Here is a 23,716-nt window from a genome sequence, read left to right on the forward strand (position 1 = left end):
TCTGCCCAGAAATAAAGGGGGCGCTGACTAGTGGAAACGTGACCTAGAATCAAATAGCTGTTAGCACAGTGGTCCATATACTGCTGCCCCATCTTAAGACCCCTGGACTCTCCACCTTGAGTCTCTGATCCCTGCCTCACCACCAGTCAGCCGCCATTTTCTGCTTCACAACTTCTGCTGCATGAGGCCCTCTTCTGCCTCTGGAGAGACTTCACTTTCAGCACTGGTTACCCAAGGCCGGATCCTCCGCATTTTCCCTAATATGCCTCGGTAGGAATGGGCCCGGCCCAGCCCACTGCTCCTTAGAAGGCTACATCCCAGGACACGGGGCAGCCCATGGAGAGATGAGCAGCCCTGAGCAGGTCAGCTGTGGGCAGGGTGGTCCTGGGATGCACGATCGATCACTAGGCACCCGGCCAAGGGGAGAGCCTAGAAGCATCAGCTCCTCCAAAGCAGTGGTTCTCAATCTTGCCTGCACATTGTAATCACCTGGGGGGTCCAGGTCACATTCCAGACCAATTAGATCAGAATTCTGAGGGTGGGACTGACCCAGGTGTCAGTCATATTTGTAGGAAAACTTAAGTGAAGTATAACATTTGTATAGGATGGTACTCAAGTCATTAGTGGGCAGCCAGATAAGTTTATTAAGAAACACACCCAGATTAAGAAACCGAACATTCCACCACTTGAAAGCTCCCACGTACCCCCACCCACTCTCCCTTTCTCCGGTAACTACCACGCTGGCTTCTGACACCGTGGTTTAGTTCTGCTAGTGAGGCGGAGAACCACTGCTTTAAAGGGCACAGCCAGGGACTTCCCTAGCAGTCTAGTGGTTAAGACTCTGCACTTTCATTGCCGTGGGCCCGGGTTTGATCCCTGGTTGGGGAACTAAGATCCCACAAGCCATGCCACTGGGGTGGAGGTAGTGGGACTCGGGTTTGATGTGAGGAGTGAAGGAACAGCTTGAGTCAAAGCAAAGAGGGGTAGGGAAACCTGGAGCAAGAGGTCTGAGGTGTAGGCCCAGCTGGAGCAGTGAGGAAAGAGGAGAAGGCAAGGAAGCTAGAATGTGAGCTTTGCAAAGGGGATGTTTGTTCATTGCTCCATCCGCAGGCCACCTGCAGTGCCTGACACAAAGTAGGTGCTCAGTAAATATTTGTTTAGTTAAATCTAGAGAATTCAGTTGAGGTTCCCCTGTAGGTCTTGAATGTCACTGAATAATAGCCCCAGTTCCCATTTATTTATTGCAAGCCAGGAGCTTGGATCATCCAGTTTAATCCTCAGTGGCCCTGGGAGGTTAGTACCATTATCCTTTTTTTCAGATGAGGAAACTGAGGTTCAGAGAGGTTAAACGCCTTCCTCAAGGTTGCCTTCCTACTAAGCAGTAGAGCTGGGATGTGCATGTGATCTGTCTGCTGAGGTCTCTGCCTCATGGAGGAGAGTAAGGGCAGTGACATGGGGTGGCTGGAGGACAGGAGACAGTCCAAGCAGCCAAAGACACATCCAGCCACTCATGATGTATCTGGCTCATGTTCCTCATACCCAGCCTGGGAAGGACATCCTGACTTCAGATGAGACAGTCAGGGCCAAAAGCCACCTCTTCTCCAAGGGGGGTTCTCCAGGTGTTTCCTTGGGCTAGATAGAAACAGCAGGGTTTAGCTAGACATCTGCCTCACAAGGAAGATGAGGTACAGAAAAGGACAGAGATTTATCTGACGTCACACAGCAAGGCAGCATTGAGACTGGGGGTGGGTGTAGAGGAGAACCAGGCAGGAAGGTTTCCTATGGTCAGAAAAGTAAAAAAATGACCCAGGTGACCTCCGAGAGCTCTTCACATCTTTTGCATGCCTGCCAAACACCAAGTCTCTCTTCTGGCCTCACAGACCTTAAGCCACAGGCCAGATTGCAGGAAACAGCAAGGGGAAGTACTATTTTGGGCCCATTATGGCCAACGAGGAGCCTTGCCTGGCAAAGGCAAGTGAAGGGGCTGGGTCAGGGGCAGGATGCAGGGCTGAATGGGGAGGGGGCAATATTGTAGGCACTGGGGAGAGCCCAAAGGGCAGAGCCCAGACACTGGGCTGTGGAGAGGACACAGGGCATGGGGACTAGAAAGAACAGGTTCTGAGCCTGCAGCGTAGAATAAGTTGGTGCTTCCTGTGTGGGGTCTCAGCAGATCCTCACAATGCCCTTAGAGTGAATTTGCACTCAGGTGAAGTCACTAGCTTAAGGCCATGCAGCCTGACAACGGCAGAACTAGGACTTGATCCTTCACTGTGTGACACCAAAGCCCCATCCCAGTGAGATTACAGACCCAAGCCAGGTTCTGGACATAAATGCGGACAGAACCCAGCTCTCAAACCTGGTAGCCTCAGTTCAACTCCTGCCTTGTCCTTGCCTCCCAGCCCGTTTTTCCTTAAACCAAGCTCACCCTCCCTCTGGAGGCTAGGAACAGACACGGGAGGACGGCCCGCCTTCTGAGGGATAGAACCTGGCCAGTTAGGGGGTTAGCCAAGTGCAGAGTCTTGAAATTTAAGTCTGAGTCATGACATTTCCTCTTGCTTTGGACAGTCACACTGGAATTTAAGGGTATCCACAGAGGGCGCCACCATTTCTGGTCCATAACCCTGTGCATGCTACATTGCTTCAGTCCTGTCTGTCTGACTCTTGCCGTAACCTGCCAGGCTCCTCTGTCCCTGGGATTCTCCAGGCAAGAATAATGGAGTGGGTTGCTGTGCCCTCCTCCAGGGGATCTTCCTGACCCAGGGATCGAACCCCAGTCTCATATCTCCTGCACTGGCAAGCAAGTTCTTGACCACTAGCGCCACCTAACCCCATAACCCTCATAACCCCAGAGGCTGCCATCTGCTCAGATCCCCTGCAAACAGCCCCTTTTCTCTGATCCTGCCGCCCAGGATCCCCACCTCAGGCAAAGCTTCAGTGGGGCCCCCGTCCCGGCCCCTGGGTCACCACAGCTCGCCCAGCTTATTGGAGTCTTGTGCTGTGCCACCTAGGATGAGGTGCAGGACTTCTCTGGGCTCAGTTCTCCGGCTTCCCTATCAGAGGTTCAACACGATCGTCTGTCTCTGAGATGCTTGAGCTCAGGGATTAAAATGCTAAGATTCCAAGGACCCATCTGAGATGCCAGGAGTTTTAAAAGCCTGTGATTCTAAGAGTCCTTTGTTTTCCCGAACCTGTGATTCTCCAAGCTCCGTAAAAAGCCGATCTAAATCTCTCCTGTGGCCTCCACAACTCCTTCCCTGTCTCCTCTCTGTAGCAGCTGAATGTTCCCAGACTCTTGGGCAGGGTTCCAGGTGCAGCTTGCTGTGGTTCGGAGGACAGAGGGACTGCTTGGCTCCTCCATCCCCGGTCATTTCTCGGGGCTCTGGTGGCTGCTCACCCTTCACACGCGGTCAGGTTGGGCCTCCTCACACAGAGAACTAGTATGACCTCCAGGCAACAAGTTAGGCAGCCTCATTTTCAGATGGGGAAGCTGAACTGGGAAGGGATTTGACCAAAGCCTCACATGGAGCTGGTAGCAGAGACAGGTCTGGACCCTCTATAGTGGCAGTCCCCTTTGGCACCAGTCTCAAGAAAGACAGTTTTTCCGCGGACCAAGGGAGGAGGGTGGGAGTGGGGAGGATGGTAGTGCCAGCAATGGGGAGGGGCTATAAATACAGATGAAGTTTCACTCGCTGGCCGCCACTCACCTCCTGCTGTGTGGCCCAGGGGTTGGGGATCCCAGCCCTATAGGACGTCTGGTTAATGGCCGGTGCTTTACCAAAAAGCATATCCCCATCTGGCCTATTGAGTGCATGTGAAATGCCACCATTTGAACTTGGAATGGGGGAATAGAAGTTCCTCTTACAAAGAAAACAATTGCAGGGACAAGGGCATCCTGGGCTGCTCTAGCTCCCTCACTAGGTCCCCAGCACGGACCTCTGTGGGCTCAGATGTGGGATATGTGACCCTGGGACCACCCCTGATCTAGCCCTGGGGGTCTCTGTAGTCATGCGAGGGGCCTGGCTGGGGCTATGATCCTAACATCAGCCATCCAGAGCCTCTTCTGCCCTTCCCCCATATCCTGGGCTTGGCCCGAGGAAATGGAAACTCTTTCCCTGCCCCCCTCCCTCTGCAGGTGTCCAGTTCTCCTCCTTGGATCTCCTGGACCCTGGGGACCTGACCTTTTCCACCCCCTCACCCCATGGCTCAGATTCTCTGACTCAATTTGTTTAGAATTCTCCACCTCCCCTCACAATCTATCCCTAACAACTAATTTCCCTTCCTCCACCTCTGCCATGAGCTGTGATTATCCTAATTCCCGCCAGGCCTCTGCTCCCAGCACAAGGCTCTCCCTACTGTCTGCATCCCCATCCAGCCCTGCTGTCCTGGGAGGGCCTCTGGTGACCCCTGAATTGTACTGAGTGGGGGGAACCTTGGCCCCTGAGCTGCTGCATTCAGTTCTGGCCCACCATAAGGCACAGCTCCAAGGGACACGATTCACAGAGCTGGAAATACAATACAATCAGTGCCCCCCTGCTGGACACCCAGTGGTTGAGGTTGGCAATCTGCAGGGTGGGACGGCTGGCGGTAGGAAACAGAAAGCAAGCAGTGTATCACCTGTCCTGCTGGAAGGAGGGACTAACTATCCCTGCGGAGGGTAGTGGGGTGGAGACAGGAAAGGCCTCCTGGAGGAAGGAGATTCGGGCTGGGCCCTGAAGAATGGCAGAAGCCTACACAGTGGGCCTCCACTATAGATTAACTTTCACCAGGCCTTTTCTCACCAAATGGGTGGGGTGTCTGGAGGCGGGCCTGGGCCTCCTCAACAAGACTAAAGTGAGGTCGTTCACCCTGGCTGCCAATTTCCAGGAGGAAAACGAGACCCAGTGAGGAGCAGCGGTGGCCCCGTTTGCACTGGCAATGATGACAGGTCTCAGAGTAGCATCCAAGTCTCCAGTTTATCTTGCAACTCCTTTCTTGGTTCGGAGCCCAGATGGGGCTGACCCCAGAAGGCGCTGGTCTGGCACAGCCCCTGCAATTCCTACGGGACACGAGAGATGGCGACACAGAGCAGCACGGCCGGGCCGCAGAGCGCCTTCTCGCCCCAAGGCAGCCTCCAGGGGCGGGGGTCGCGGGCCGGGCTCTGACGTCGGGGGCGGGGCCGGCGGCCGTGACGCGCGGAGGCGGGGCCGTGCGTCTTCCAGGCCCGGGCGGCGATTCATTCAAAAGGCGCGCAGCTTGCGCGGCCGCCCGGGCGCTCGCCAATACGGGCCCGGGCACCGCGTCGACCCGGGAGCTGGGCTGCAGGAGGGAGCGGCCAGGTAAGGAGGTCGCGCGGAGCCCCAGCCCGCAGTCCGTTCCCCGCGGTAGGGGCCAGAGGGATGCGGAGCCGAGCGGCGCCTCCTGCCTCCCCGCGTCTCTGAGGAAGTTCGCCGGCGCGGCGGATGCCGCAGCCAGGGCCCCGCGCCCCCCCGCCCCCGCGTCATTTTGTCTCTGAGCCCCCCTAGCCGGGGACCTGCGCATCCTTCGGCCGCGGCTCCAGGCCCGGCTGTGCGCGGTGGGGAAGCGGCGACGGGACTTGCAGTTTGAGGAGCGATCGGGCCGCGGAAACGCCCCCGGCCCGGGAAACTTGGACCGTGGCACCTCAGTGCGGCTGCGGCGCGGAGCGGCTGGAGGGGGTTCTGAGCGGTGTCAGCCCGTGACTGTGGGCGACACGGCGCGTGAGGCGGCCCAGCCGGGGCGAACGTGTGGCCGGGACACTGGGCGGTGACGCCGGGCCGAGCGGGAGACACAGAGGGGCACTGTGTGTCTGTGACAGGCAGAGTGTGTGCGTGTGATTGTGTGTGAGACACCCCGGGTCACTGCGGGTGATTGTGACCCCCCCGCCTGCTATGAGTGAGACCCCGGGTCACTGGGGTCACTGAGTGTGTGTGTGTGTGTGTGTGTGTGTGTGTGTGTGTGGCCCGGGACGTGAGCAGGGCAGGGCCAGGGCCCTCATTAACGTGGGTGAGCGTGGAATAGAGGGAGAGAGGCCCGGGTGGTTGTGAGAACCAGCCCCTGAAGCATAGTGTGCTGTGGGGTCAAGTTGTGCTGTGTGCGCGTCTGCACCTCGGGGAGATGAGTACAAGGTGGAAAGGAGGGACCTCAAAACACCTGCTAGCAGATGGGGGTCTGGAAGGAAGGGGGGCTCAAGGGAGGGGACAAGAGTCTCTCCAGGACTGTCCCCAAGAGGGCACCCCCTCAGGAGCTCAGTTTAGTGAGGGGGTTGTGTCCTGAGTGACTTGCCCTGGCAGAAGGGAGTGAGGCTAAGGCTGAGTGGCATCTCCTGGGGTGCCAAGTCTGGCAGCAGCAGAGGGCTCCTGAGGTAGCCTCAGGCTCCACCCTTCTCTGTCTTACACACACACACACACACACACACACACACACGAAGTCTCCACCCTTCTCTGTCTTACACACACACACACACACACACACACGAAGTCTCCACCCTTCTCTGTCTTAACACACACACATGAAGTCTGGGAGGCCTGGCAAAGCTTTGCCCCCGGGTAACCTGTATTCCCACTGGGCCCAGGCATAGTCTTGCGCTGAGGTCCCACCCTCACCGGGCCTCAGTCTCCCTGTCTGCACTCAGAGGTGCTGGGCTGTGAACAGACTGTGAATCATCACTTTGGGATCCTCTATTGTTTTTGGGTCAACTGTCTCCGTTCTCCCCTACCTCCCTCAGGCGGAAAGACTGCAGTGGGGGATGGGGGCAGGCTGTCTGCTAGGGACAAAGTGGCTCAGGGGTTGCACCCAAGTGTGGTGACCGGATTGGAAGCACACCTCCTCGAACAAAGCTGAAAATTCTGAACAATAGACACGGACTTCTCTGGTCCCTGTCTCCTTTCTTTGGTTCCCTTCATGGAGGGGAGAGGAGGCAGGGTCCCCATGAGTAGTCTCTGATTTGGAGAGCTGGAACAGGGCCTCTTCACCATCTGGGCTAGACCCTCCTGAGGCCCCCTCCCCCACAAGAGGATCTTATAGGTTCTTGCAAAGTGAAATGGAAATTAGGAGAGGTAAAGGGGCACCTGCTGAGGGATCTGGAAGTTCTCTCATCTGCTATCACCCTTTGAAAACGTTGATTGTATTCTGAGTGGGGGCGAGGGTTCCAAGTGCCATGCCGAACAGTTTATGGTGTGCTCTTGGTGAATCCTCACAGTGGTTCTGAGATGCGGTGACTTTTCCAGAGAAGGAAACAGCCTCAGAGAAGCAAAGTGACTTCCCCAAGGTCACGCAGAGTCAGGTCAGTGCCGGGACTGGAATTCAGGTCTCCTGCTCCTGAAGCCCTGTGAGATGTTTGGTGAGGGCCACTTCCCTTCATAATAAGCTGCTCATGGCTCATCTGGGCTTCTTTCTCTCAACCTGGGCTGGCAATGTGGCCTTGGCAGGGTATATGCCATTGCGAGTTCTGAGTATGGTATGTATTTGCATACATGTCTAAAACATTATGGGTGTGTAGATTATGTGGCCTTTCTGTTCCTCCCCGTCTTCCCTCCCACTAGCTCTCAGCCCCTACCCAGAGGTCACCAGAAAGGCCTGTCTCCTGCCTTCTAGAGCCTGTAACTGGTTTGGGAAGAGTCTGTATAGCTCTTGAGGAGTGTTTGTATAGCTCTGAGGAGTGTTGGGCGTCAGCAGCATAGCCCAGGCTCCAAGAGTGGGAGAAGAATTGGAGTCCCACTTGACCTTCACCATACCTGTGAGGACCTATGTCCCTATCCAGAGTTGTTCCAAAACCACCCACATGCTGCAGGAGTTGGGGGACAGGCCGGGAGTGACCTTGAGCTTGTGCCTACACTTTCCGGGCCTCAGCGTCCACATTCTTCCCAGAGACCCCTGCTGCTGTGTGGCTGAGAGCTAGAGCTGGGGATCAGGGTGTCCCTCTGTCCTCTCTGTAATGACTGGAGTTGTGCTTCTTGGGGCTGATCAGAATAGCTGTCTTGGTCTCTTGGGACTGAGCCTGGGTTATTTCCGTCCCCAGCAAAGAGGTGGAAATAGCTCAGGGCCTAGGAAGGGGAGGGCGAGGGGAAGGGTTAAGCAAGAGTTAACCTCCTCTTCTGGTCCCGGCCCCACCCTGTGCCCTGCCCAAGCCAGACTTTTCTGGGAACTTGGGCGCCATGAATGACAGGGATGGTGGGGCCAGGCTGGGTTTCCAGTGGGGCCCCAGTTGGGATTGGTGCAACAGTTGCTGGAGGGAGGTGCCTGTTTCTCGCCAAGGAGGGGAAGCTTTCAGCCCACAGCCACTGCTCACAGGGTCAGCCTCATTGTACAAGCGGGAGAGACTGAGGTTCTGAGAACTGCTGGAATTTACCCAAGGCCCCCACCACCCTGGTGCTCTGGCTCTCACCCGTCAGGCAGGGGACCTACCTTCTATCCTGCCACATGTTCCCCAGCAGGCTGGACGTGGCCCAGGACTGGGAGCAGGCCCAAGACATGCCTTCGCAAAACCAGGGCGCCTCTTATGTTCCAGCTCTGGCCTTGCTGCCCTTGCCTGGACTCTTGTACTGGCCTCTCTGCCTCCATTTCCAGTCCCATCCCTGCCCACCGCCAGAGTGGCCTCCCTAAGGCAACCTGTACTTTTGGCCAACAATTTACAGTCCAGACTCATCACCCTGTCATTGAGGTTTTCTTTCCAGGACCTTTTTGAACTTTATATCTTCAGCCTTATCTCTCTCCACCAGATGCTGTGGTTGTGCTCTGCCTTTCCTTCTGCTGGCTCCCCTTTCTAGAACCCTCCTGATCATTCAGGGTACAGCCCCACCCCCACCCCCTCTCCCAGGAACTCTCCCGGCCCAATGTTAGTCCTTCTTCATTGTGTGGTCCACGTGCTACCTGCCCCCCTTCTCGCTTCTAGGAATAGGTCCAGGGGTGGATCCTCATCGGCACTGCACGCCCAGCTGGATGAGGCCAGCCTGGCCCTTATCCTCTCTTCTCCCGTGGTCATATCTGTGTTGGCCAGGCAGGAAGGAATGGTAGCCACTGTAGGCTGAGGGCCTACTGTGTGCCAAGATACACAGGGAGGTTTGTCCCAGGGTTTTCAGTGCTCCCAGGTGTGTGCTGGGGGTCAGGGGTGAATCCTCAAGGCCACCCCTGTGTGTAGGGGCGAGTCTGGTGCTTGCTGTGGGCTCCTCAGGCAAGGGTCTCATCCCGGGCCAGCAGAGGAAGCTCCCCGCTGAGGCTCTGGGTCCTGACAGCGGCGCTGACAACATGTTCCCTTGCTCCCCAAGCTGCTCTGGGGAGCCCAGACTCCGAGGGCAGAGGGGGTCCAGTCCGAGTTTGAGTCACACAGCGGCTGGTGCTGGAGTCTGGCACTCCCGTTCCCGCCCAACCCCCAGCCCCATCTCCGCCAGACAGAGCTGAGGGTTGTCTGACAACTCTGGTGTGGGTTTTCAAAGAAGGACCAGGCTGGCTACCTGTAAGGGGAGCAGGGCGTGGCGGTGCTGCTGCCCAGCCCCTGGCCTGGCTGGGCAAGGCCCACTCCCTCCCGTGGGGCAGCCCTTCCGCCAGGTAGGCAGTGAGGGTGGACCAGAGGGAGAGGAGTTTTGCTGGAGAACAGCCAGCAGGGCCCCCCACTCAGGATTGGGGGTGCTGGAATGTGATCTCTGGCAGAGCTTAGCACCCAGCTGGGGATGGGGTGGCAGGGAAGATGGTGGAGTCCGTGCTGCATCCCAGCTGTGTATATATGTTCAGCCCTGGGCAGGACCCTCCAGGTACCGACCTGGAAAAGAAGGTCCAGACCAGGGAAGGGATGTTCAGGATTCCAGTGTCACTGGGATCCTAACCCAGGTCTGCTTGCTGGAAGACCAGAGCTCTTTCTCGGGCCTCCCTGGGAAAGATGAGGGCTCTGTATATAAGCTGCCCGTGTGGCCATGAACGTGTGCACAAGAGCGGGATGGAGGGGTTTTCTGTAGGTGATAGAGGCAGGGTCTGAGTGTGTGGGTAAGAGAGACGGAAGGAGGGCTTCCAGAAGGAGAGACCTGACTTGGACCTCACACCCTCACGGTGAGAAGGAGCGATGAGCACAGGGATGGAGCCGTGCCCCACCTCCTGGGTCACCTGCTGCCTTCCTCCCTGATGGAGACGTGACCAGTGATGGCTGAGGGGGCCAGGAGAGGGGCGGGGAGGCTGGGAAGGCTTCCTGCAGGAGGTGGCGCCTGGGCTGAGGCCTGATCGTAAGAAGAGCCGCTGTTCCCTGATGAACCGTGGATCCTCCAGCCATGCCAAGAGGTCAGCTGGACAGGCACAGTTGTCCCAAATTACAGAGGAAACAGGCTCGGGGATGTAGGGCTGGGTCGTGGCTACTCAGCACTCCTCTCCTTCCTTACTGTGACTTCACTTGGTGTGGGAACAGGTGGACACAGGCCTGTGTAACAGCTGGGAAATGGGCACCCAGAGTCCACCTGGGGAGTCTGAGACTCATCACCCATGCTGTTGGGACTGATGTCAGGCTCCCCAAGCTCTCCTGCTCCCGAGTCACTGGGTGACCTCGGTTGGACGCCGCTCTGTCCTGAGCTTGGCTCCTCCTCTGGCTCGTGTGGGCTGTTGAGAACTGGTACTCAGGAGAGGCCTGGTCAGCCCAGGCCCTGGCCAGTACTACCCACAGTGGCTCCAGTTATCCCCTCAGCATCCCTGGAGACAGGGACCAGAACCCCTGTTTGCAGGGGAAGACCGTGGAACTCAGGAAGAGTAATTGCCCAAGGTCACAGAGCTCCTAAGCGATGAGCTAGAGCTTGAACCCAGGTGTGACTGCTCTGGGCCCAGCCTCCCGTGACCTCCATCCTCAGGCTTTGTTCAGGCCTGACTGGGATTGCTGGGGGCAGGGAGTCTCTTTCCTCCAGCCCCTTGAGTCTGGAGAAGCTGGAGGACAGGGCTGGTTGGGCCTGTGGTCTCCCCTCGGTTCTCGAAGCCTCGCCCGAGTCAGCCTGGTCAGGGTGACAGGGCAGGGCCTGGGCTGAGAACTGCAGGCCGTCCTGGGACAGTAGTGATTGGTGCAGACGCACGACCTGGGCGGGAGGCAGGGGTGGCCTCTCAGAGGAGAGGGCGGCAGTGGCGAGAGCTGGTGGGCAGGGGGCTGTCCTCCTCGCGCTTTGCCATCCCCTCTTGGGAACAGGTGCGTCGACCCTGCAGGAATGCTCGGGGGCTGGGCTGGAGCAGAGCGCTTGGGAGCAGGGGAATGCCAGGACTGGGGCGGCAAGAGCAGGGGCTGCCCGCCCCCTGTCTCCACTCCTCGCAGGGAGACCTGTCTCCTTGGAGACCAGGTGGTGACGGGGTACTACTCAGCCTGTCTGCCCTGCGGTTTCCTCATTTGTGAAGCTGGAGCCCTGTCTTGGAGGCCTGGTAAAGGAACGGGCATGTCAGTCAGTCAGCTCAGTCGCTCAGTTGTGTCTGACTCTTTGCGACCCCATGGACTGCAGCACGCCAGGCCTCCCTGTCCATCACCAACTCCCTGAGTTTACTAAACTCATGTCCGTTGAGTCGGTGATGCCATCCAACCATCTCATCCTCTGTCGTCCCCTTCTCCTCCTGTCTTCAATCTTTCCCAGCATCAGGGTCTTCCTGGTACGGGAATGGGCATGTAATAGGTTCTTAGTAGGGCGCAGGGGAGCCCCAGCTCTGCTTCAGAGATGACTGTCTCGTTTGGGCCCCAGGCTCAGCCCAGGGAGGGGCAGGGATTGCTTCTGCACTCAGACTGGGAGGGGCGGGTGGGCCCTGTCTGGCTGTCTCAGCCCTTTTCTTATCCTCAAGAGCCAATTAACCACCTCCACCCCCAGCCCCTGAGCCTCCCAAGGGCAGGCCTGGGGGCGGGCTGGGGTGCAGCTGCTGCCTGGTGGGCGCTGGGGCAGGATTGGGGGGTCTGCATTGCCTGGCGTCCTCACCCCAGGGTTGTGACCTGGGAGAGCTTGGCTGCCTGAGGCTGGGGTGGGGGTGGAGATGGGGGCGCCCTTCTCACTGAGTGGCCCCTCCATCAGTCCTGAGGAGCTGGCCTCCTCCCTGGGCTCTTCCTCGCCCTGGGAATCCCCAGGCTTTCCTGGGCTTCCTGCTTCCCACAGGTCCCAGTGGCTTTTCCTCCTGGAGCTGGTGTAGACAGGGCAGTAGGCGAGTCTGTGCAGGAAAGCTGAGAGGCCCCCCCTGGGGCAGTGCCTCCTTGCCAGGGGCCCTCCTGGGTGCTTCATGATAGGCTTTCAGTTGAACCGCCTCCTGTGTGCTGCCAGCTCCCTAGCCTCTGCCGCTAGGTTGGCAAAGCCCCAGGACATCTGCCTTATACTGGGCCCTGGGCCAGGCTCCCGGGGAGGAGGGGCCAGAGAGATGTAGGTACCTGGCCTGCATCTCTGCCTTACCACTCCCTGGCTGGGCGGGGTGACCCATACAGGTGACCTCCTGCAGCCTCAGTTTCCTCAGGGATGAAAGAGGCATGCTCTCTTCTCCTGTGAGGAGTGGAGGCAACCCCGGGATGAGGGCCTGGCCCGAGGGAATGAGGGTCTCTCACCTTCCCTGTGAGGGCGGAGGATGGAAAGGAGACAGCGTCTAGCTGTGGGCACTGCCCTACTTCAGCCCCAGTTGCCAGGGAACCACTGGGCTCCTTGCTAACCTGGATTTCTCTGTCGGTGGGAGGCCTTTGTCTTCCTGCTTGGGTGCAGCCATTGCTGAGAGAGGCCTGTGTCCAGCTGTGTTTCCAGGCAGCCCTAGCCTCTGGAGGCTGCAGGAGGTCCACAGGCCATGAAGCCACTGGCCAGGAAACAAATGCCTGCCTCCCACCCCCTGCTCCAGGTGGGAACCTGCCTCCCACCTCCATCTCCAGCCCTGCCTCACTTGGCCGGCAGCCCAGCACACCCTCTGAGCCGTGAGTTGTTCCATGCCTCGCTCCCCTGCTCACCCTTCAAGGCTCCGGTAGGCCCCGGGTTGGGGACAACGCAGGCTTCTCAGCTCGCAGCCTGGGCTTGGTGTGACCTGGGCTCCGCCCACCAACCTCTCCTCTGCCTTCCTGCGCCCCGCCCCCCAAGCGTTGTACACGAACGGAAGAGCAGCTCATTTGCACCTCACACATCAGGTGTGTGCTGTATCCCCTCCTCAGTGTACCCCGGAAACAGGCGTGAATGCTTACTGAGAGCTTGTTCCACGTCACTCTGTGCTGAGTACTTTTTTAAGAGGATTTATTTATTTATTAGTGTCTGGCTGTGCTGGGTCTTCGTTGCTGTACGTGGGCTTTCTCTAGTTGTGGCGAGCAGGGGCCACTCTTCGCTCTGGGGCGCGGGCTTCTGGTTGCGGTGGCCTGTCCCGCTGTGGAGCACAGGCTCTAGGCGCACGGGCTTCGGTGGCCGTGGTGCTGGTTGCGGACTGCTGGCTCTCGAGCCTCAGCTCAGGGGCTGCGGCACACGGGCTGGGTTGCTTCACGGCACGTGGAATCTTCCCGGACCAGGATCGAACCCGTGTCCCCTGCAAGAGTCTGTCCGCGGGCATCTTAACTACTGGCGCCCCCTGGGAAGCCCAGTGCCGAGTGTTTAATGTGAATTTTCTCCTCTTGTTCTCACAACAGCCCTCTGAGAGATGGGGAGCGGGGGTGGGGTCCACAGCCACAGTGTCAGTGAAGAGCGGAACAAGAAGTCTGGTTCTCCCCAAGTTAGGCAGGAGGTTCAAATCTGGGTTCAGTGCCCCCACCCCAATCCCACCCGCTGGGCCCCTTAGCCATTGGCCTGCGCTCTGGCCCTCTTGACCCTGGGAGAAGCTGGCCCCGCTCCTGAGCACCTCTTCTGAGCCCCTGGTTTGGCACATACCTCTTCAGGTGCTGGGTGCCAGGCATGGGGGTGGGGGGCAGCCCGGCAGTGGGGAAGGGCGGGGTTAACAGGATGGTCACACCCAGGGCGACAAACGCACAGGTGGTGGTGGTTGGGGGCTTGCAGGGGGAAGCAGCTTCCAGCTAAGCTCTGAAGGGTGGGTGTCAGGTGATGGGAGAGGTTTCCGGGCAGAGGAAGCAGCAGGTCCCAGCGCCAGTGAGAGAGGCAGGTGTGGGGCCAGAAGGTAGCTCAGAGTGGCTGGAGCTGTGGGGAAGGACAGGGCCCAGACCTGGGTGTTGAGACACCTGAGCTGCAGGTAGGGCTGTGCTGGAGGCCACTGGGGGGCCAAGGCGGGGGAGGGGGGAGCCGTCAGAGGAGCCTCGTGGAGGCGGGGGAGGCGGGCGAGTGAATGACGGAGGCGGGGCGCCCGCCTGGAGCCCGGTGACCCCCATGAGCTTCAATTCTGGGAAAGGGGAAGCTGCTGAGGCCTGAGGAGGCAGGGTGGGGACACAGCTTCCTCTTTCTCTGAGGCCTCCAGAGCTACGCTGCCCTGGAGCTCCAGCACCTCCTGTGAGGGGCCCTGGTTGCAGCTTTCCTCCTTGGCTTTCTTCCAGGGAATTTCTGGTCCTAATTGTTTGGGCCTTTTTAGGAGGGTGGGGACGGGCCGTATGTGAGGAACCCTCTCCCCCGCACCCGCCAATATCCCCGTGTTTCATGGGGGCCTCCTGCTCTAGACGCTGGCTGGGGGAGGGTGTTGTGGTGAACGAGACAGACATTCCTGCCCTCGCTGCTGTCTGGTGGGCGGGGGGGGGGGGGCAAACAATAAACAAGCAAGCAAACAAATAATTACAAACCCTGGTGGGAGGTGCAGAGGGAAAGAGGGGTGATGGGAGGAAGTCACAGGACCCATGTCAGGTTACCTCACGTAAACCTCGTGACAGCCTTGCTCTGGGGGACAAACAGCTCCCACTTGCAGATGAGGAAACTGAGGCCCAGCGAGGTGAAGCTTCACCCAGGGGTTCAGGTCCCACAGGGAGCTGGTGACTGTGGGAACAGGCGCCAGGCTGGCTTTCTGGGAGGGGTGGCCTCTAAGCTAACTTCCTTTTGTGCCCCCGGGGCCCTGAGCATGGTTCACCTCTGCCAGGAGCCCTGGGGCCAGAGAGGACCACCACACCACCTGCCACCCTCCTCAGGGCCTCTGTCCGCCCGTCTCTGACAGCCCCCCATCCCCCAGGAAGCCCTCGGGAGGTGCCCCGAGGTGCTGGGCTTTGGAAGGTCCCTGATTGCCCGGCCTACGGGAAGGCAGGGTGGGGGGTGGAGGCTTCACCCACCGCCCCACCCCAGCCCACCCAGCCAAGGGCTTGATCGGAACTTGCTTTTCAATCAGGGTTCCAGGGCTCCCAGCGTAGGTGCTGGAGGCCTGGTGGGGAGAAAGCTCAGAGGGGAGTCGGGGCAGCAGGTGTCCACGTGTGCAGCGGGGTTCTGGGTGGCGGCCAGCAGCCTGACTGGACAGGTCCACTGGGGGCTCAGGCTGAGTGTGGGGGCCTGGGGAGCTGCTAGTAAGCAGAGACTCGGGCCGTCAGACTGGAGTAAGTGCTGGTTTGGGGTAATTAGAAGGCACATAATTAGAAGGCGTCAGGCGCGAGGCAGCGAGTGTCTGTGAATGTGCCAGAGTGGGCCCTTGCTGGCTTTGAGTCTGGGCCCTTGGACCCCACTTTCCTCTTGGAAGTCTCGAGGTCAGAGCTCCCCGTCCGTCTGGAGGTCAGCAGCTGCACAGCCCCTGCCTGCGGGCTCAGGTCACCCAGCAGGTGCCAGTGACAGGGTGGGACTTGGGCCGGGGGTGGGGGGAGCGCTCCTCTGTGGCCAACCAGCCTCTTACTGTCCACGCCTGCCCCAGCGCTCTGGGCCCACCCTGGGGTCACGGAGGGGCGCTGGGGCTAGACGAGGCTGTGGGGCTGGCCTCGAGGCCTTGGGACTCGGGGTCGGCTGTGGGTGAGCTCCGTGACGAACAAAGGAGGGAGCCATGGAGAGATGGGCTTGCAGGGGAGCGGGGCCTGGGTAGGGGGCAGGGACACGTGTCACCACTCTGGAGGAGGCACCAGTGAGGGGGGGGTCAGAGGATGCCCCTGTCAGGCACTGACGGCCAGGGTGCGGCCTTCACTCTGCTCCGCGGCCGGACCTTCTGTCCTGGGTTTTCCCTTGAGCTGGCCTTGGGCTGAGAGCCGCCGCCAGTGACCTGGAGAGTCCCGAGGATGGTGTAACTCAAACCTCTGGTCCCATAAGGTCTGTGCCAGGCCAGGCCCACGGCGCAGCTGGATCAGTTTCCCCTGCCTCCTCCTTCGCGTGGGAAGTCCCGGGTGCTCGTAGGCCGAGGGGCTCTCCTGTGACCTGGGCTTTACCGCGGGCAGTGCTTCTGCTGCCAGGCAGCCCATCAGACTCCGAGGCTCCAGGGGGGCCCCTCCAGGCTCTGGGCTTGGCTGCTCCAGGCTGCCCCGCTGGGGTCTCTGGCTGCCCGAGACCCTCCTTCCCTCCCTCCCTCCTGAGCCTGAAGCGCAGCCTCCCGGGCGGACGTCACGGGACTCCCTGGCTCTGCCGCTGTCCCGTTTGTTGTCTAAGCCAAATCCTCCTCCTTGCTCCTCAGCCTTGTCTGCTGGCTGAAGACTTTCCTCCTGGCGAGCCCAGTGCCTGTCACGCTCCGCGCCCCGCGTGCCATACTTGTCTCAGCCCTGCCCTCCACCTGGCACGTTTGATCTGTTGCTCGTAGGTCTTCCTGGGCTGTGAGCTGCCTGAGGACAGGGGCATTGTCTGTCTTGTTCGTACCCTTGCCCATGCTGCGGGCAGTGCCCAGCACACTGTAGGTGCCTGGGGGAAGACGGAAGGCTTGCATGTGGGCTGCCGCGACCACCCCGTCCCCCGTCCCTGCAGGTCTGCCCAGGGCTCTGAGGTGCAGGCCCGGCGCTCTGGGGAAGCCGGCCGAGTGTGGACTGTGGGGCCCGCAGGGGGACCGGGGCTGTGATGGAGTCGGGCTGGGGGAGGCCACAGGCAGGAGGCCACAGGCACTTAGGCGAGAAGGAAGTCTAGAGGGGCCTCCAGCAGGAGAGGCCTTGGTGTTGGGCTTTGAAGTGTGACGGAGCAGGCCTTCCTTGGAGCAAAAACAGCCAGAGTGAAGGCAGGCAAGCAGGAGAGGCGGGCGTGCTCGCGACCCCGCAGTTCTGAGAGGCGGGAGCCCTGTGAGGATGCGAGTGGAGAGGCTGGGCATGGGGGCACTGCCAGCCACCTCGTTCCTCCCACTCCGGCCCGAAGCTGTCGGTCCCTTCCTCCCACGCTTCCCTGCTTGGCCTGGGGCAGCTGGCTGTTCATGGAAGAGGCTGGAAGCCCTCCTCCCCCGGGAAGCCCCCAAAGCCTGTGCTGCCCTGGGAGGCTGCCCCAGCCTTCTGCCTGCGCAGCACCATCTCCCCACCTTCGCTCCCGTCCAGCCCTGTCTGGGAACAGACACCGGGAGGACAGCGGCCGCCTCTGTTCTGTCTCCACCCGCCGGGGCCTGAGGATGAAGCTGAGCCCGCCGCCCTGGCCCCTGTCCTGTCTCCTCGTGGTGAGTGGGGATGGGACTGGGCCCTCAGGAGCCTCGTGCCGTGGTGGGTGCTGGGGTCGGTTACGCAGCCCTTCCTTTGAGGAGCAGAGACAGTCTGGCCGCGCCTCTCCTGGTGCCCCTGGCCTCCCAGTGCTCGGCACGTGCTGGAACTCGGTCTGGAGCCTGAGGAGGTCCCTCACGCCCCCATGTGACATCCCTCTGCCCTTCAGGGCAGCCGGCTCTACTCTGCACCCGTTGCAAGCAGGGGCCCTATCAGCAGACTGGTGGAGGGGGATTCAGGGCAGATAGTTCACACCTGGAATGGGAAAAGAGGGCGCTCCAAGAGGAATGGGTGGGACGCAAATTGAGAAGATCCTTCCCTTGGGATCTGTGTGGGTGCCAGGCTGTGAACGGGCCAGCCTTGCGTGGCAGGGAGGTCACAGAGGAGGATATGGTCCCAGAGCCTCGGCCAAGGGCCCAGAAGCACCACCTGTAGACTCAGCTCCAGGGATGATGAAATGAAGCTGGTTAATGACATTTTCAGCTGTGATGTAGGGGCCAAGGCAGCAAGCAGGAAGTGGGACGGAACTTGAGGAATTTGGAAGAATGTCCTCCTCATTGTCCAGATTAGCTTAAAGGGTGTGACTCAAAGACCCAAGGGCTCGAGAGCCTGACCTGGCTCTGTCGGGGGCTTTCCGGCACTTTCCAGAAGCAGATGTGGTTCCCTCCTTGCCTGGGCAGTGGCGATGCAGCAGGGCTGAGACAGGCAGATTGGACTTGCAGCACAAGGGATTGCGGCTAGAGAGTGTCCCCGGGGCCCGGGGGCGGCCCAGTAACCTGAGGTCCTTGTGCCCGGGGCGGTGGGGCGGTGGGCCCGGTGCTGCCACGCCCCAGTGCTCTCCGCCCCCTGAGTGTGTCCTGCCCTCTGTTCTTCCAGCTGCTGTCCTGGCCTCTGGCCACTGCCGCATCAACAGCCCCTCGGCCGTGCCCGCCCGGGAAGGAGCCCAACCTGGTGAGCCCGCCCTGCCCATCGGCCTCTCCTGGGAAGGCTGTCAAGGGCCGGGGCAGGGACCCCAGACCCGGCTCCTTGCTCTGTCCTCACTCTTTGCCTCCTGCAGGAACCAGGGCAGGTCCCATTGTGCAGGTCCTGCCCCCCAGGCACCTTCTCAGCCTCCTGGGGCTCTCGCCCATGCCAGCCCCACTCACGCTGCAGCCCTCGAGGGAGGCTCGAGGCCCAGGTGGGCACGGCAATTCAGGACGCACTGTGTGGAGACTGCCAGCCTGGGTGAGCCATGGGGTGGAGCGAGGGGGTTCATGACCAGGACTTGAGATCCTGGGGTCTCAGCCTCACTCATCCCTTGAGTGGGCCTCAGACTTCGCATGTGTGAAATGGGATGGGTCAGGAGCAGTGAGGGTGCCCATGGGGATGGTCCAGCCTCTCTGAAGGATGGTTTTTGGGCTTTGGTAACATCTTCCCTCCCTGCAGGTGGTTTTCCCCTTCAGAGGTCCCCGGTGTTCCCTGTCAACCATGCTCCCGGACCCCTCTGGGCGCCCGCAGCTGTTACGGTGAGTGCAGACGGGAGCTGAGCCTGGTGGGGACGTGTGGGAAGGGGTCTGGCGAACTTGAGCCCGAGGGCCCCTCTGTGACTGTCTGGGGCAGTGGGATCCTCACTCCCCTAGCCCAGGGTATCCAGCAGGACGTGGTCACTTGGTCGGCTGGCTGTCTCTTCTCTCTCCGTCTCTAAGGGGCAGAGACTGTCCAGCAGATGCTGTCACAGCTGGGGGCTCACATCCCAACCTGTCTCCTGTCCTTCCCTCTCCCCCTCAAAACGACCCAGATGGACAAGTGTGAGCATACGCACTCACACGTGCACCTCCTCTCACCCGCTGAGTTGGTCCCCTTCTGAGGAAACTACCTCACGGGCCAGGCTTGTGGAGAGGCAGGATCTGCTGTCCCTGTGCACGGGCACGTGTGCACCGTTGCCTTTTGTTTACCCCTCTGGCCTAGATGTGGGGCTCAGGGTCTGGCCATCCTGATGGTCAGATGGCCCAGAAGGAGGGGGATGAGCTGGCCTCGGCTTCCCCAACGTGGTGGACAGTGGGTGGCTGAGGACATGTCAGTACCACAGACCCTACCCCTGCCCCGTGACTCAGCCCTGGGCCTCTCTGAGTGTCTGCCTCTGTCCTGCCTCCGTCCTCCGTGGTGCTCAGAACGGGGGCGACGGACCCGACGTGGCGTGGAGGTGGCCGCAGGGGCCGGCGGTGCAGGGGAGACGCGGCAGCCTGGGAACAGCACGCGGGCGGGCAGCCCCGAGGAGACGGCTGCCCAGTACGCAGTGATCGCCATCGTGCCCATCTTCTGTCTAATGGGGCTGCTGGGCATCCTGGTGTGCAACCTGCTCAAGCGGAAGGGCTACCACTGCACGGCCCAGAAGGAGGTCGGGCCTGGCCCCGGAGGCGGAGGCAGCGGTGAGGCCCAGCCGGGGGTTGGGTGGGGAGGCCAGAGGGCCCAGATTGGCCCAGCCTAGCTCAGCTTGGGGTCACCGGAGGGAATCTACTTGGCCTGGAAGGGTGATCAGGAGAATTTCCTGGAGATGCAGCACATGGGCAAACTGATAAAGTGGAAGGAAGGCTGAGATGGTCCAAGCTGGCAACTGGGGCAGAACAGGCAGAGAGGATGTCAAGGGGCTGCAGCGGGATTCCCTCCCAGCTGGAGGAGTCTGGACCCCTTTGGGGCTGCAGTTGTGTGTGTGGTTCAAAGGTTAGACTGCCTCCTGGGTACTCAGGGTGACCTCTGGCCTCTGGCCTGAAGGGCTGGCAGGGCAGCTGACCTGCACAGGCACCATGAGAGGCTCAGGTTTCAGCTTCAGGCTGTGGTTTGAGTTACACGCCCTGGAACCAGAGGGAAAGATACGTTCCTCCTGCCTCTCCCCTAGGGCCTTGGAGCCCTTTTCTTTTTTCCCTTACCGCCCCATGCTGTCCCCTGAGAGCCAGCAGGGCAGGGACTCCACATGCACACAGTTCTGTTCACAGAACATAGTGGCCGAGTCAAGATTGAATGGCACCTCCCATGCCAGTCCCCTTTCCAGCTCCTGATTTCGCAGGGTCAGGAGGGGGACAGGACGGGAACTTTGGGCAGGCCATTTAGCCTGGAACCGCACTTGTTTTCCTAGCCTGGACTCCCTTTAACTTGCTGGCTGCTGCCTGGGTGCAAGTCCTGGGAGCTGTGCTGCTGGCCCAGGATTGGTTGTATGGCCCATTCTCATGCCCTTGAGGTCTGGGCCCTCGGTTAGTTATGAAGACAGGGCGGTGTGCAGGGTGTGACAGGCCCAGAATGGCCGTGCGCTGGGGCTGAGGGGGTTCTGGGCAGAGAGGCGGCCCACAGCTCCCTGAGGCTGAGGAGAGGGCAGGCCCTGGGAGAGGCTGGCCCCCCACCCCACACAGTCTGTGCAGGATGGTGGAGTTCAGATGGCCCTGAAACCACTCAGCACCTGGGGCTGCTGGGTGCGGGGAGCTGCGGTGCTGAGCGGTGAAGGTGGTAACAGTTCAGCCAGAGCTGAGGCCGTAGGTGCGCACACCCAGGCCTGCAGCGCCCCCTGCTGCCAAACCTTGGTGTAGCCGGCGAGCCAGGAGTGTGTTCCACCCACTTCTTCCCTAGAATCATGGTGGTTCTTTCTCTTCTCCAGGGATCAACCCTGCCTACCGGACCGAGGACGCCAATGAGGACACCATTGGGGTCTTGGTGCGCCTGATCACAGAGAAGAAAGGTGAGGAGGAAGGTCTGACCCCACCCCTGTCCCAGAGCGCTGCTCTGCCCCTCCCGCCGCGACGCCTCAGGCCAGCCTGGCCCTCTGACCAGTGTGGCTGACGGTGCTGCCCCCTTTCTTGCTTGGTGAGCGGGGTAGGAAAAGGCACACAGCCCGGGCTGGGGAGGGGTGAGTGGGTAAGGGGCTTTGTGCCGGTTCTCCTGGGCTGCCCAGAGCCAGGTTCTGATAACAGCTGCCCACAGAGAATGCAGCGGCACTGGAGGAGCTACTGAAGGAGTACCACAGCCGACAGCTGGTGCAGACCAGCCACCGGCCTCTGCCCAGGTGAGCGGGCAGGCAGGCCCCAGACCGCAGGTCCTCAGCCTGCCTCCCGGGGACTCGCCCCTGGGGTGCATCTCCCCTCCTGTCACCCCGACTCCCCTTCACTACCTCCCGGGGTCTCCTGGGCCTGCCCCGCCCCAGTGACCCTCCTGTCTGTGTCCCCCACAGGCTGCCGCCGGGCCCACCCAGCATGCCGCACGTCTGCCCGCATCGCCACCACCTCCACACCGTGCAGGGCCTGGCCTCACTCTCGGGCCCCAGCTGCTCGCGTTGTAGCCAGAAGAAGTGGCCCGAGGTGCTGCTGTCCCCTGAGGCCGCAGCTGCCACAACCCCCACTCCCAGACTCCTGCCCAACCCAGCCAGGACCCCCAAGACCGGGGCCAAGGCCGGACGCCAGGGCGAGATCACCATCTTGTCTGTGGGCAGGTGAGGAGGGCAGAGACTGCAGGTGATGCCTGATGGCTGTGGGGGAGGCAGGGCCCTAGGTCGATCCGTGAACAGCAAGTTCGGTGGCAGCCCCACCCTTCCTGGCCTCAGTGGGCCTCTCTTTGCAGTGGGGGTGGCCAGGGTCCTCGCCCCGATAACACCGGGGCCCCCATAACACCTAAGAGCCTGGCCACACGCAGCCTAGAGTTGGGAGCCTGGCAGTGGGTGGGAAGACACGGGGGCACTCAGGCTCTGATCCAGGAACTTGCTGTGCCACCCTGGCGGGTGCTGCGCCCTCCACACCTGGGGATCCCCCTCTAACGGGGCAAGACGGCATCGCCGCTCCTCACAGGTTCCGCGTGGCCCGAATTCCCGAGCAGCGCATGAGTTCAGTGGGCTCTGAAGTGAAGACCATCACGGAGGCTGGGCCTTCAGGGGGTGAGCTCCCCAACTCCCCACGACCTGGCCTCCCCAGTGAGCAGCGGGCACTTCTGGGAAGTGGTGGAAGCCACGCTAAGTGGCCAAAGCCCCCAGCAGAGAACAAGGCTGAGGTGAGGACTGAGTGGGAACATGTCTTGTCAGCACCTGGGCCACTCCCCTGGCCGACCAGGCAGGGGTGGGGTACAGAGGGCGCTGGGCAGGGGCTGCTTTCTTGGAGCCAGAAGCCCCCTGACAACTCTGACCCCTCACCCCTGTACCCAGGAGAACCGCTATGTGGTCCGGCTAAGTGAGAGCAATCTGGTCATCTGAGGGGCTGTCCCGTCTGAGGACCCTGCAGCCCTGCCCTGGGCGGTTCCGAAGGCTTCCTGGAGGAGGCGGAGCTGCAGCTGGGCCTGTGACGATCCAGGAAGGCCCAGCAGACAAAACCGCCAAGGCCTGGAGGTGGGAGTGTCCACCCCGGTGAGGAGACGGGCAGGCCGGCCGGCGGGTGCTGTGTGCAGGAGCAGGTGGAGGCCTCTCCCGTCCCTGCCGCCCATTTCCCTCCCCGCAGGTCCCTGAGCCTGTGCCCTGCCCTGACCTCTGCTCCACCGGGCGGCTGGGCCTTGGTGGTGGGGAGGGGCCCTCTCCCTGGCACCCCTGGCCCCACCCCTTGCCTCTGTAGGGGGACCGCTCCCTCTTTTTCTGACAGGTCCCTTACAGGACCTGGGCTGGGAGCTGAGTTCTGGGTTCTCATCTAGGGCAAGCCCCTGGCCATTACTGGGTCCCAGTTCTTTTGACTGTGAAGTGGGGGTAGCAGCGTCTCAGTGCGCAGGGCCTTCCTGCCTTGCAGATTCTGGGCTGGGTCGTGGGACTGGAGAGCTCGACTCCACGCCGCCCCTCCCACTAGTAGCTTTATCTGACCCCGTTCTTGCTGCTTCAGGGCCTCTGCCTTCAAGTCTCCCCCGGGGCTGCCTGAATGTGGCTCTGCATACATAAGGGGCCTAATGCATGTGCCTGCCCCTGCCCCTGCCGTTTTTTATTGGACCTGAAGAAACAGACTTGACCTGGGCAGGACTGTGGTGCAGAGCCCCAGCCACCCCCAAGGTCTCAGGCGCTTCGGAGGGAAAGTGGTGTGTGTGACAGGGCTGGAGAGGGGCCTCTGGCCCTGGTTTGTGTCCCTGTGGTGTTGGTGTCTGTCCCCTCGCCTGGGCAGTGCGGGCGACTGCCCCGCCTCCGTCTCCACTCTGGCTCAGCAGTCTCGTTATTTATGTGGGGCTGTGCAGGCACGGGCCCACGGCTGTCCCCGTTTCTCTTATTTATTGAAACTTGGCTGTTGTCCATCCTTGTGTCTCCATACCCATCTGTTTGTTGAATAATAAAAATGTGGGAAAGTAGTGTCAGGAGGA

At 60.7% G+C, this 23,716-nt stretch overlaps 1 protein-coding gene across 5 annotated transcripts; it reads left to right on the top strand.

Moving 5' to 3' along the window:
• The first annotated feature begins 5,181 nt into the window (after nt 1–5,181).
• RELT (RELT TNF receptor) lies at nt 5,182–23,716 on the top strand. 5 transcript variants are annotated; one of them, XM_061149776.1, is made up of 12 exons: nt 5,182–5,315; nt 7,196–7,279; nt 17,282–17,397; nt 18,314–18,388; nt 18,495–18,661; nt 18,863–18,942; nt 19,588–19,845; nt 21,063–21,143; nt 21,386–21,467; nt 21,633–21,890; nt 22,243–22,441; nt 22,593–23,716. In XM_061149776.1, exons 3-12 carry the CDS (start codon nt 17,353–17,355, stop codon nt 22,638–22,640), a joined length of 1,293 nt encoding a protein of 430 aa, XP_061005759.1. In that variant the 5' UTR covers nt 5,182–5,315; nt 7,196–7,279; nt 17,282–17,352; the 3' UTR covers nt 22,641–23,716. The 5 variants fall into 5 exon arrangements, with proteins under 5 accessions (XP_061005759.1, XP_061005750.1, XP_061005731.1 ...); XM_061149767.1 differs by lacking the exon at nt 7,196–7,279 and having other exon boundaries at nt 5,187–5,315; XM_061149748.1 differs by lacking the exons at nt 5,182–5,315; nt 7,196–7,279 and adding an exon at nt 11,735–12,874.

This window comes from Dama dama, chromosome 1, assembly GCF_033118175.1.
Source record: "Dama dama isolate Ldn47 chromosome 1, ASM3311817v1, whole genome shotgun sequence".
NCBI classification, from domain to species: domain Eukaryota; kingdom Metazoa; phylum Chordata; class Mammalia; order Artiodactyla; family Cervidae; genus Dama; species Dama dama.

Excerpts from the sequence above, each read along its gene's own strand:
- RELT (XM_061149748.1), top strand. The coding sequence starts at position 12,751 with ATGAAGCCACTGGCCAGGAAACAAATGCCTGCCTCCCACCCCCTGCTC. Across the intron at positions 18,389-18,494 it reads CCGGGAAGGAGCCCAACCTG|GAACCAGGGCAGGTCCCATT; the intron begins GTGAGCCCGCCC and ends TGCCTCCTGCAG. Across the intron at positions 21,468-21,632 it reads AGCCACCGGCCTCTGCCCAG|GCTGCCGCCGGGCCCACCCA; the intron begins GTGAGCGGGCAG and ends TGTCCCCCACAG.